General features: G+C 38.9%; 1 protein-coding gene across 3 annotated transcripts in view; it reads left to right on the forward strand.

The window, feature by feature from the left end:
• The window catches only part of ACOT9 (acyl-CoA thioesterase 9), a 38,384-nt gene extending 26,001 nt beyond the window's left edge, over positions 1-12,383 (forward strand). For all 3 annotated transcript variants that reach the window (XM_050936645.1, XM_050936646.1, XM_050936647.1), the window contains 8 exons: positions 1,140-1,213; positions 4,131-4,198; positions 5,994-6,105; positions 7,954-8,044; positions 8,941-9,026; positions 10,389-10,476; positions 10,657-10,807; positions 11,117-12,383. In XM_050936645.1, the coding sequence (XP_050792602.1) occupies positions 1,140-1,213; positions 4,131-4,198; positions 5,994-6,105; positions 7,954-8,044; positions 8,941-9,026; positions 10,389-10,476; positions 10,657-10,807; positions 11,117-11,169 (723 nt within the window). In that variant the 3' untranslated portion in view covers positions 11,170-12,383. The remainder of the gene's footprint in view (positions 1-1,139; positions 1,214-4,130; positions 4,199-5,993; positions 6,106-7,953; positions 8,045-8,940; positions 9,027-10,388; positions 10,477-10,656; positions 10,808-11,116) is intronic.
• The last annotated feature ends 478 nt before the right edge of the window (positions 12,384-12,861 follow it).

Raw genomic sequence — 12,861 nt, forward strand, 5'->3', positions numbered from 1 at the left:
TATCATTTTTTATTGCTCCGCTAATCTCTCCACATCTTTCTTAAAGTGTGGTGCCCAAAACTGGATACAGTAGTTCCGCTGAAGCCTCACAGTGCCAAGTAGAGCAGTACAGTTACCTCTCATGTTTTATATATGACACTCCCAGTAATATACCCGAGAATATTAGCCTTTTTTGTAAATGCATCAGTGTTGACTTGTATTAATTTTGTGATACATTACACACACCCCCAGATCCTTTTCAGCAGCACTACTGCCTGGCCAGTTATTCCTCTTTTTGTAGCTGTGATTTGATTCCCCCCCCACCCACCTTCCTAAATGTAGTACTTTGCACTTGCCTTTACTGAATGCCATCTTGTTGATTTCAGACTAATTTTCCAAGGTGTTGTGTTGATATGTTCTAATGTGTAAAATAACTTGATTTTTTAGGATTGTAAGACAGATAATTCATGAATATCACTGGAAACAGTGTTGAAATAAGATACTTTAATTGGAGTACAATTGATCTACAAAAAATATACCTGGCTAAATAGTGGAAAAATTATTTATTAGTAACCGTTCAATGAAAAGCTGCCAATGAATATGATGTATTAGTCACAATTAATTATTTTTCCAGCTCCATTACAAAATACTAATGTGGCAATTGAATTGTTCAAAATACATCCTACACTTCAGAAAAACCAAATACAAAAACCCAGTTTTGATCCAGTTTACCTCTAAAAAACGAATGTCTGTACTGTTGAATTGTTAGTGGATAAGGGATTATCTGTTGCTAAATGTGTCGTTCCTCTCTGCTGGCATTAGGTAGGCAAGTCTGCGGTGATAATGGCTTGTTGTCATGGTGTTTTTCCATGGGGTTGTTTGGGAATGGAAGTGGGAACTGATTGGTAACTGGAGTTGTTGCCATTTTTATACTAATTGTATAACCTGTATCATTGCTAAATAGTTGCATGGCAGTTCTGCTGAAATAGAATATTATGCTGAGCGCTTCTCTTGTCTTAGGTCCATTGCAAGAAAACTGGGAAGGGGTGAAATGTGAAAGCAAACAACATCTTAATTGCATTATTAGTATGAACTGCGTGGCCTGTTAAACAACATCACTTTTGTAGAGAATAAAACTGGATTTCTTTGTTCTGTTTTAGTTACATGATGATACTTACAGCTCTGTGTTAGATGCAACCTTTGTCATGGTGGCCCGCGATCCAGAAAACAAGAGGTAATTTATCTGTGTGGGACGCTGGGAATATCAGATTGTTGTTGTTGGAAAGTGGCAAATGCTCTAACTTCTATATGTGCTTTAGTTATAAGTAAATCATATACTTGCCCCCCCCCTTTTTTTTTTTTTTGTTAGGAAATAGGCAGTATATTTTCAGGTTTTTTTGGGGAGAGCTTGAGGGAGAGAACGTCTACAGTTAGCTTCTCAGAACTATATAGAGTATTGTTGGTAGTTTTCAAACTATAATTGGTATTTGACCCATTTCTAGAAATGGTGTTTCCCTGAATTTAAACAATAGACCTGATGAAAACATGCCAGAAGGAAAAGTCATCTGGTACCCACCAGGAATCTATTGTAACCGTGAGAATTAATTGGTCCCTGTATCAAGGGAGGGAATGGCTGATACTCAACTTGTAAATGGTCACTCACAAATATAATTTTAATACCATACTGAAAGTGCTGTGAGTTCCTTAGAGGACTCTGTCAACCTAAAACATGTGTAACTAATTGTCATAAACAGATAGCTAAGGGTTAATGTCTCTTTCACCTGAAGCACCTGACCAGAGGACCAATCAGGAAACCGGATTTTTTCAACTTTGGGTGGAGGGAATTGTGTGTCTGAGGTCTTTGTTTTCCTGGCTGCCTGCTTTCTCTGAGCTTTGGAGAAGTAGTTCTACTTTCTAATCTTCTGTTTCTAAGTGTAAGGACAAAGAGATCAGATAGTAAGTTCTATGGTTTCTTTTCTTTGGTATTTGCATGAATATAAGTGCTGGAGTGCTTTGTTTTGTATTCTTTTTGAATAAGGCTGTTTATTCAATATTCTTTTAAGCAATTGACCCTGTGTTGTATCATCTAATACAGAGAGAAAATTTGTATGTATTTTTCTTTCTTTTTATATAAAGCTTTCTTTTAAGACCTGTTGGAGTTTTTCTTTACTTCAGGGAAATTGAGTCTGTACTCACCAGGGAATTGGTGGGAGGAAGAAGTCAAGGGGAGATCTGTGTGTTGGATTGCTAGCCTGACTTTGCATTCCCTCTGGGGGAATAGGAAAGTACTTTTTGCTTCCAGGACTGGAAACAGAGAGGGGGAGTCACTCTGTGTAGTTTCACAGAGCTTATGTCTGTGTATTTCTCCAGGAGCATCTGGAGGGGGGAAGGGAAAAAGGATTATTTCCCTTTGTTGTGAGACTCAAGGGATTTGGGTCTTGGGGTCCCCAGGGAAGGTTTTTCAGAGGGACCAGAGTGCCCCAAAACACTCTAATTTTTTGGGTGGTGGCAGCAGGTACCAGGTCCAAGCTGGTAACTAAGCTTGGAGGTTTTCATGCTAACCCCCATATTTTGGACGCTAAGGTCCAAATCTGGGACTAAGGTTATGTCACTAATAACTCGGACTATTAATGATTTTGAAGGAATTTTAAAATTCTAATTTACATTTCCCCATCTTGCTGGTTTTACTTCCCACATACTGTTTTGCTTGGTCATTTAAAACAAACTGATCATTTTCTCTTTTGGCCGATAGGTCACTAACATTGCTGTGGGAGGTTTAACTAAAACTTCTACTTCTAACCTGTTCAATTTACAATTTTCAAAAATCTTAAGTCTTTCTATTCATAATAGGTCTAACAACTTCTTGTGTGCATAATAGAAAAATATTTTTGTGATTAAAATAATTCAGTGTCCTTGATGTAGTAATATGGTCACATGTTTATTTTTTTCAAGTTTATAGTGTATCTGTCCTAGGTACTTAAATGGGTCCTGGGCTGTAGTATCTGAGCACCTTACAGTCTTTAATGTATTTATCCTCACAGCACCCGTGTGTGGTAGGAAGTGCTATTATTCCCATTTTTACAGACAGGAAAGTGATATACAGAGAGTAAGTGACTTTACTGAGATCAAAGAGGATGGCTGTGGCAGAGTAGGAATTGACCATGGGCAACCCAGGTTCTAGGCTAGTTCTCTAGTCAGTGTACCTCAGATCTGAGTAACTATTCCAAAAAATAAAACATACAAAATAATATAAAAAGACCAGCTCAGCTCAGTTCTGTCCTCTGTAGTCAAAGAACAGAAAGAGAAAACCTGGACTTTGCAGCATGCTTGGAAAGTTAGCAAATCTGGGGAACAGAGAGAAGCTACCTCAGCAGTGTAGCATGATGCAAACATAGCATATATGTATCTTTTTCTATCCAGTCTGAACATAATGCAACAATTTAAGAACAGAAGTAACTTCTCCAAATTATGGAGAGGGAGGGCTCCTTCGAGCAAACAGACATCTTGCTTTGTGAAAGATTCCTATGTTGATTTGATCTATATAATTAGGCATTGTAGATTTGTGCAGCACATAAACAAATGAATTGGACTGTAGGCAGCTTCTTATGTTCTTATTTGATAAGCTGTATGTGTGGTAAACAGCTTTTGGTTGCTGATAAGGCCACTGCTGAAATGAATAGATTATGGCAGAAGGCTTGCTACAGGTTTTTTTTCAAGTTCTTTCATTTCATTATTTTAGACAACTATTTAGACAATTATTAGACATTATTTTAGACAATCCTAGATCACAGCTTGAATTTACTGTGCTTCTGAATGGTATGTCTGCAGTAATCTGTTATATGAAAATTTTGGTCGTCATTTAACTTTTTAAGAAGTATAAATGCTATGAGGACCCATTTTTAGTTATACTAGAGAACTGTTAACAATCTGAGATCTGCTGAGCAATAAAGCCAATGGGTGACCTTTCGGTGTCACCAGCCATCCTATGAAACATATTTATTTCTTTAGATGTCATCTTATCTGGGATAAAGCTATGTCTCTTTCTCTCTTAGATTGTATGTGGACAAAGGAATGTCTATTGATCTTTCCCTTGTGCATTTATGACATTTTTTTCTAAAGCAGATCACTTTAAAAATAATTCATATCCATAGGTCAGCATTTGTTAATCCATTAATTCCTGAGGGCCCAGAGGAGGAAGAAATCTTCAGGAAAGGAGAATGTATGTAATACTTCATGTATACTTTATGGCAGTAGAAAACTCTGTATAGGTTCATTGCAGTGACTGAGAGAGAGCGAAGTTCAGAAATTCTACGAGCAAGAGTTGCTCTTAATTTATTTAAGATCAGATTTACTTCGGCCTCACACACCTGCTAGTACCTCGAGATTAGTCCAAACCATGAATTTTGAATCTGGATTTTGAAACATTTCCCCCCTCACCTTACCTCAGATACAGGGTTTTGTGTTAACCATATCTAGTTTTATCAATTTTAATATGCTATTGTAGTACATCAGAAGTACTGAATAACTAAACTGAGAGTAAGGAAACAGTAGATATGTTAATTAAATAAATCATACTTCCTGAACTGCTGCATCTTGTCTTGTGTTCATATTTGGGCTGTGGCACACTGAGGGCTATACTATCTAAATTGAATCACATAATATTTTACCCATTAAAGCCTCTATTCAAGACAGCATTTAAACACATGCTTAACGTTAAGTTTGCACATAAATCCCATTGATTTCAATTTTCAGTGCTTTAATCTTTGGATGACCAATTTGACACTTTAGAGGTGCCTGATTTTCAACAATTGGATGCTCATCACCTTCTGAAATTAGAGCTCTTTCAGGTATCTCAACTTGGGCACCCAAAACCGTAGGCAACCAAAATGACTAGTTGTTGGACTGTTCCTTTATATCCTAAGTATATTTCACTGCACAAAGACATAAAAGAGAGGAAGTCATTGTTAACTTTCTGTATGTGCGTTGTAAATCTTTCGGGTTTGTGGCAGCATATACTGTGTGTGACTGATTTTTCTTTTTCTTACTCACCCTTGGTGACTCTCTTTTCATTTAAAGTTTGTTTTAAAAATACCTCGTTTTAGAGGAGTTCAAAACTGCTCTAATGGAGTTAAAATAGTCAGCTAAGTTAAAATCTGAAGATTTTGGGCTGCCATACCTGGTTTCATCATAACTCATGTCCTCATAAATTTGGTTCTTTGTACCATATACACAGTAACCACACAAGTTTGTGGGGAAATCCAAATGCATGAGCAGCTAATTAACTGAACCAGAGAAATGCTATTGAAGGAGATATGAGGCATGGGATGCAGTATCAGGACGCTTGGAAGTGGTCACGATAAAGCCAGCTTTATTTTAAAAAAAAAAAAAGTATAAGGTGTAGATCCTTGCAAAAGTCTTGTTACATTGTTTTTAAAGTCCCCTGGTTTGTTTATTTTTTGAAGGTGTACAAAAATAAAATACCAGAAGACTCTTAAAAGCTCCTTTTCCCCAAAAGTTCTACACTATCTTCAGTAAATATTTAAAGTATATACTGCCAATGATACAAAAAGTAGAAATGTGTTGCATACTATTCAGTTCTTTTGCATTTGTAGTATGAGTCAATCTGTAGTGGTTAAATGAATATCCTAGTATGTGAATAATCGGTCTGCAGTACATTGCTGTGTTTATAAGACCAACAAATTCTATTGGCACACCAGCTAAGTGACCATTTAGAAACAAAGCACTTAAATAAAATGTATGGGTGAAATCCTAGCCCCAGTGAAGTCAATTGCAAAACTTCCATTGACTTCAGTGGGGCAGATTACATCCTATTTTTTTTTCTTTAATGCAAACAAATATTAAGAGCAAATTTCTTAAGTCTGACTGTGAATCCAAAAATCACTTACTCTGGTGATGAATTTTAAAATGGAGAGAGGACTGGACTGCTTTGTAAAGCAATTTAAAACCAAGTGATGTTCTGCAATCTTTGTGCTCAATTTTTTTTTTTTCTTTAGTGAACAAGATGAGGAGGGTTGATTTCAGTACTGCATCCTTACTGAAAATGGCTCCCACTGCAGAAGAAAGAAACATTGTTCATAACATATTCCTTAATACACTGGACACAAGGCAAGTAGGGGAAGAACTAATAACTTGCAAGAAGGGACAGTAATGTGGCAGTTGGATGCTCAGTTGTAAGGGTAGAAGGAATGTAGATAATTTTTGCTTCCCTATCCCTATCCCATCACTTAAACACTTGGATGCTGTCTCCTTTACCTGGAATACAGGCACAAAGCACCATCAATGTGCTGATTATACCACGTATGTTCCCGAACGGAATTTTGTGCCATCCAAGAAAGCTAATGCTATTCAGCAGCTGCAATCAAGAATAAAACAACAAGGTTACAGTAGATGGCTTCTGAGAAAGCGACATAGAATAATCTTAAGAAAGGGGTTAGTCAAGCTTAACCACAAGAAGGAATTTAACCCCCTATGGGGCTCTTGGAGCTATTGCACTGCCATTGCAGTCTTGTACCTTAATAACTGGCTAGTCTTCTAAAGGGAAGAGGTGTTCCTTGGCTATAATAATATTTTTTCACATGCTGATCCAAGATTCTCACAGTGTGTTGTAAACATAAATTCTGACACCCTGTGAGACTTACTACTTAATTTTACAGATTATGAGGGGGCTGGGAAATAGAGACACAGAGAGGTTATGATGTCTAGACAAGAAAACCAGAGTGAAAAATTTAAAAAAATGGGATGGGGGCAAATAATCTGAAAAGTGGCAGAATTAGAAAAGATTAAGAAGTGAAGGGATGATAATAGAGGGAAAAGAGATCTGAAAATGTAATTCTTGTACAATTAGTAATATTTTTAATCTGAAGTGAAACGAGAATCTGGAAAGACAGCAGGAAACTCAAAGTAAGATACAGAAAGTGAAGTGACAGAAAGGAGGAAAGGGGAGGACAAAAAGGGGTAAGGGAAACATTTTATTACCATCTGTATTTTTAGTTTTTTTTTTAAATCCCTCTATCTGCATATCGTTAATCTTTCTTAAGGAGCAGCTGCAGAGTTAGACACGTGCACTCTCACAGAGCCAGTCTTGAACTAACTTTAATACAAAGCAGGAATAACAGTACACAAGAAAATTCTGTAATGTCTATAGAAATAACATTAGAGGAGCTCTTATTTATTCCAATATCTTAAAATTAGTTGTAACATGGTTGAAATTTTCAAGGTTACTTAGTGGATTTAGACATATCTTCCATTTAAAATTAGCAGATGTATGTGTAAATCCCCTAGACAAATTTGCAAATCTTAAATTATGTGTCTGTGATTAATTCATCTGGCATTTTGCATCTTCTTATACTCTAATACAGTGGCTTTCAACCTTTTTTCATTTGCAAACCCCTAAATATGTTGAATGTAGGTGCGGACCCCTTTGGAAATCTTATAGTCTGCAGATCCCCAGGGGTCCATGGACCACAGGTTGAAAACCGCTGCCCTAATAAAAAGGTGAAGGACTTGCTTAGGGAGTTTAGAATGGATTTTTTTTTTTGGTTGGCTGGGATTTTTTGTTAGTTACACTTTTCAGGTCAGGACACTTGAGAGGTTTTTGTGGTCTTATTAGCAATGGTTCCCCATAAGCAGATGCATAAACATTTTGAGCATCAGCATCTAACTTTACTCATGTGAACAGTCCCACTGAAATGATCCACTTAAAGTTAAATATGAGCATACATGTTTGAAGGACCATGGCCTTAGACTAGACACTTGCATTAATCAAGTTCTGGTTTTCGAGGTCTGTCAGAAACAGCATATGTTTCTGGCACTTCCATTTTTTCCATTTGAATCCTGGTTTGCTTGGTGTGTATGCACACACAAGTGGGTTTTTCTATTTTTGTGGTTGTAGCTTGTTGAGCACTGTTGAAGCTGGATATTGAGTGTATTGCCCCAAACCCCTTGTTTCTACAGGACTGTAAGTTTTCGGAGTCGTGTGCTACCACCCAATTCAGTATGGATGGAAGATGCAAAACTTAAGAGCTTGGTGATCTGCCATCCTCAGGTATTTGAAGGAGTACTAACGCATTATAAAAGTCATAACGAATGAGTTATGAATCATCTTTAAGGTTGGCAGATCTAAGACATTTAACTTGGACTTTTTTGTTTTTTACTCTGACGTTTAAATATAGTTCTAAATGTAGCATTTCTTTTTATTTATCAGAAGGGATATCTTAGGTAAAGAAATTCCTCCACAGACACCTGAGAGCAATGGGTGTTGATCAAGAGACAGTATCCATCAGTGTTAGACTTAGGGTTGCCACCCAACCAGTTTTCACCCAGACAGTCTGGGTTTTAGCTTGTGTATCTGGGTGCCATTTAACAAGCCCTGATGTCTGGGTTTCTTAAAATCCTGGCTGGAAGAGGCAGAGCAGAGGGTGGGGGCTCATTACCAGCCATTAGAAAGGTGGGAACTCTAGTTAGTTTAATTTGAGAGCACAAGATTTTGATTGAACAGTTCATATTGTTTTAACAGCTTTTGTCTGCCAAGAATAAGATTCTTTTTAAATTAGCATTTGAATATATCAGCTAGGCTCACAGATTTGTGCAGTGGAAACCCTAAATTTACAAAGGTTTACCTATAAGGCTTAGCAAATGTACAATTCCAGTTGTACAAATACAAAAGTGAAAACACCTGACAGATTCTGCAGAGCATGTATAAGATGGGCTGACGATTATTTTTTTTTTAAATTGTTTTGGATAAGGTAAGCTCTTAAGAAGTAAGCACGCTGAATCATTTAGACTTCTATATATGTTTTAATTGTGCTGTACAGCTGCCAAATATTCATTATAGGAGCTATGTATAATCCCATAAACAAGACTACAAATGAACCTGACAGGCTTTACCACTGTGTTGTGTGAGTACATGCGTATTGTTGCCACTTTGTGTTTCTAATGCAGGAACGAAACATTTTCAATAGAATCTTTGGGGGGTTTCTCATGAGGAAAGCATTTGAGCTGGGATGGGCTACTGCCAGCAGCTATGGGTGAGTTTCAGGTTTTCGGTATTTGTGTAATCCAGAACATTTTGTGTGTTTTATTAATGGGTAGGGGGAACCTGAACTACAAAATAAGCAGTCAATGGAAAATATGTATAGTTAGGATCGAAAAGGGTTTGATGTTTTAGTGGCTATTCTAACAGCCATTTACTCTTAGAAACCTGACACGGTCTCTGATCCTGCAAACACTTACAAACGTGTCCAACTTTAAGCACATGAGTAGCTCCACTGAAGTCTGTGGGACGACACATATGCTGAAAGTTAAGCACATGTGTAAGCTTTTGCAGGAGTGAGGCCTGAATGAAGAGGACTAGAAAAACCAAAAGTGGCAGAAAATTGTGTTTTGACTCTAGTTCAGTGGTTCTCAAACTTTTTTTTTTTCCCCCATGGACCCCTTGAAAATTGCTGAGGGTCTCGGCAGTCCACTTAGATCTTTCCAAATGTTTGTACCATTAGTTAACTATTGTAAAGCCCTCTGGAGAAAAGTACTATTAAAAAAAAAACTTTAATAATTAACTTTTTTTGTTCTACAAATAAAAACACACAACTCTCACATTTTAATATCAGTAGTCTTAGCTTTCTCATGCGATGGATGTGCCCTCTCTCACCTGCTGCAGCAGCCCCCAAGCTAGGGTTGGGAAGAAGGGGGGGGTCTCTCCCTCTCCTCCCCCCCACTCCCCCGTGGCAGTCCCTGACCTGGGGCTGGGAAAGAGGAGTGTATCTACTCCTCCTCCCCCCGTCACCCCCCCGCTCCCCAGCAGCCACAGAGCTGAGTCTGGGAAGGAGAGCCATGTCTCCCTGGCAGCCACAGCCCTGGAGCTGGGGAAAGTCGCCTCTTTCTCTGTCTGTTGCAGCCCTGCACATCCGAAATTCCCCCCACCCCCTCTTCTCACCCCACTGCCCCCTCCCACCTACCCCCTGCACGGCTCCACTAATTAGGTGGGTGGCCCTTCATTCTCGTGTGTGTGTGGCTGCCCAGGCACGCACCTTAGAGGGAAATATCTGCGGAAAACCTGAATGGAGCTCGCGGACTCCTGGTGGTCCACAGACCACAGTTTGAGAACCTCCGCTCTAGTACATAATGTTGCTATAGTCTGTGGTGTAGTAGAAGAGGATGGGAGCCAGTACCGTTGCAGGAGTACATGTATCACCTCTATGCTGGCATTCCCTCAGGATATTGGTTTTCTTCTTGGCACACTGGCTGTATTCTTCAGCAATTCTTATTGTTTTTTATATCTATGTGGCTCAGTTTCAGATATATTTTGCATTAAAGATAATTAAAATTGTTTCAACTTGTGCAGAGACAAGTAGCTGCTCTTTAATACTAAGTGCCTTTTTTTTTCTCTGCAGAGGTGCCAGACCTTATGTAGTAGCTGTAGATGATATCATGTTTCAAAGACCAGTTGAGATTGGATCCCTATTACTGCTTTCTGCACAGGTAGGAGTTGGTCTCTTTTTTTCAAACAGCCATAAAGCTTATTCAGCTTGATGTCTTCATTATCAATCATTGGCAATGAACAATGAGTTATGAAAGTGGAGGAATTAACTCTTCTTCCGTCTTGTCCCCTTTCTTTGGTGTACATGATCAAATAATAACTGTATCCACTGTTCTGTCTAGGTTTGTTATACAGCAGAAAACTATATCCAGATTAGAGTACACAGTGAGGTTTATGATTCGGATACCAGAGAGCACAAGACAACCAACGTCTTCCATTTCACTTTTATGTCAGAAAGAGAGGTACCACAGATTGTCCCAAAAACATATGGTGGTAAGTGGCAATTTTAATGCATCTCATTGAAACTTTGTTCTTGGAAGGGAAAAACCTATTCTCCGTCTGCTGGTGGAGCGTACTTACGTTTTAATAGACTACTACTACTAGTAGAGTAACACAAAATGCCCCTTCATGCTAACCTGTATTTATTCTATACCCTGCCATAATGCAAATGTGTTTCGTATTGCTTCTCAAACTTGGTCTTCTGTGTAGTGCCCAGTACATTCCAGAGGCTGTTTTTTTTTAAAGTGACTGTTTTGTTTTTTTAAATACTCATATCTCTTTTTTTTCTTCCTGTCATTTCAGAGTCCATGTTGTATTTAGATGGCAAACGGCACTTCAGTGCCACCATGAAATAAACCAGAGAAGTGGAGAAAACTACTGCAGCGCCATAGCAAATTGTTAGCTGTGGAGAAACCTCTGCCAAAGATTGCTAGCTTCCTATGCATGGTGTATCAATAATGGTATTTCTGCTCTTTAACGCAGTGTGTCATCAGTGTAGGCATATTGGAAAGTGGTCTGTTTTTGAACAAAGTCAATCATTTAGCACTATTTATACAACTAACTGTAGGCTGACTATGTGATGATGTACAGCTTTCTCCTCTACTCTCGCTTTAGAGCTTCCACAGTTAAGATGCATAGCTTCTTAAAATTCTGCTCTGACAGGCTGTTCATGTTTCATAGAGGGATGAAAACCATAGTCCAGAAAACATTAAAGGGATATTACCATAGAGAAGTCTCAATTTTGTCACCATTCCCATCTCTTCTCTCCTACACACACACACGCTTCTCATTATGGTCCCTGATACAGGAGAGCTATCATCTCTCTAAAATGAGGGCTGCTGCTATTGATATCCTGTTTGATCATTTGTGTGCAAATCTGACCCAGGTTCCTGTGTAAGTTAGTCAGTCAGCCTCCTGTTGGTTCTCAGGAACAGGTGAATCTGGGCAGTGGAAGAACAGTGTGGTGTGCACATCTGTGTTATGTGAACATTATCCTTGCAATCGTGTGTGTATTTGTCTGCGGATGGGATCTCATAAGGTTGCTGCAGCCCTTGTTTTGAAGAATTGATGTGTGTTTTCTTCTACTTTTTGAGGACACCAATTTTTACAATGAATGAATTGGCCAAATGTGAAGTTTACAGATATCTGTATGTGGGAGATCCTACCAATACTGTATACTCCTCCTTTTTGAATTATTTTGTATAACTGATTCAGTGAACAAAAGATGACTAGGGAAAATTCCCGAGAGAATTATTCCCGAAAGCTTTTAGGCTAAATATAGTACAGATGCTATTGGCAGGGTGCTGTGTATGTGTGGAGGGGAAGGTAGGCTTTTTAGAACAGAGCATTAGGTTCCAGCTTTGTGCGGAAGCTGCTAGAACAGCAGTGGATTGAGCTGATCCATAGATCATAGAATATCAGAGTTAGAGGGGACCTCCATAGGTCATCTAGTCTAACCCCCTGCTCAAAGCAGCACCAATCCCCAATTAAATCATCCAAGCCAGGGCTTTGTCAAGCCTGAACTTAAAAATCTCTAAGGAAGGAGATTCCACCACCTCCCTAGGTAACACCATCCTCTTAGTGAAAAGTTTTTCCTAACCCTCCCTCATTGCAACTCAAGACCATTACTCCTTGTTCTGTCATCAGGTACCACTGAGAACAGTCTAGAGCCATCCTCTTTGGAACCCCCTTTCAGGTAGTTGAAAGCAGCTATCAAATCCCCCCTCATTCTTCTCTTCTGCAGACTAAACAATCCCAGTTCGCTCAGCCTCTCCTCATAAATCATGTGCTCCAGCCCTTTAATCATTTTTGTTGCCCTCTGCTGGACTCTTTCCAATTTTTCCACATCCTCCTTGTAGTGTTAGGCCCAAAACTGGACACAGTACTCCAGATGAGGCCTCAGCAATGTCGAATAGAGGGGAATGATCACATCCCTCGATCTACTGGCAATGCTTCTACTTTCACAGCCAAAAATGCCATTAACCTTCTTGGCAGCAAGGGCACACTGACTCATATATCCAGCTTCTCATTCACTGTAACCTCTAGGT

This window comes from Gopherus flavomarginatus, chromosome 1 (assembly GCF_025201925.1).
Source record: "Gopherus flavomarginatus isolate rGopFla2 chromosome 1, rGopFla2.mat.asm, whole genome shotgun sequence".
In the NCBI taxonomy this organism is placed as follows: Eukaryota; Metazoa; Chordata; order Testudines; family Testudinidae; genus Gopherus; species Gopherus flavomarginatus.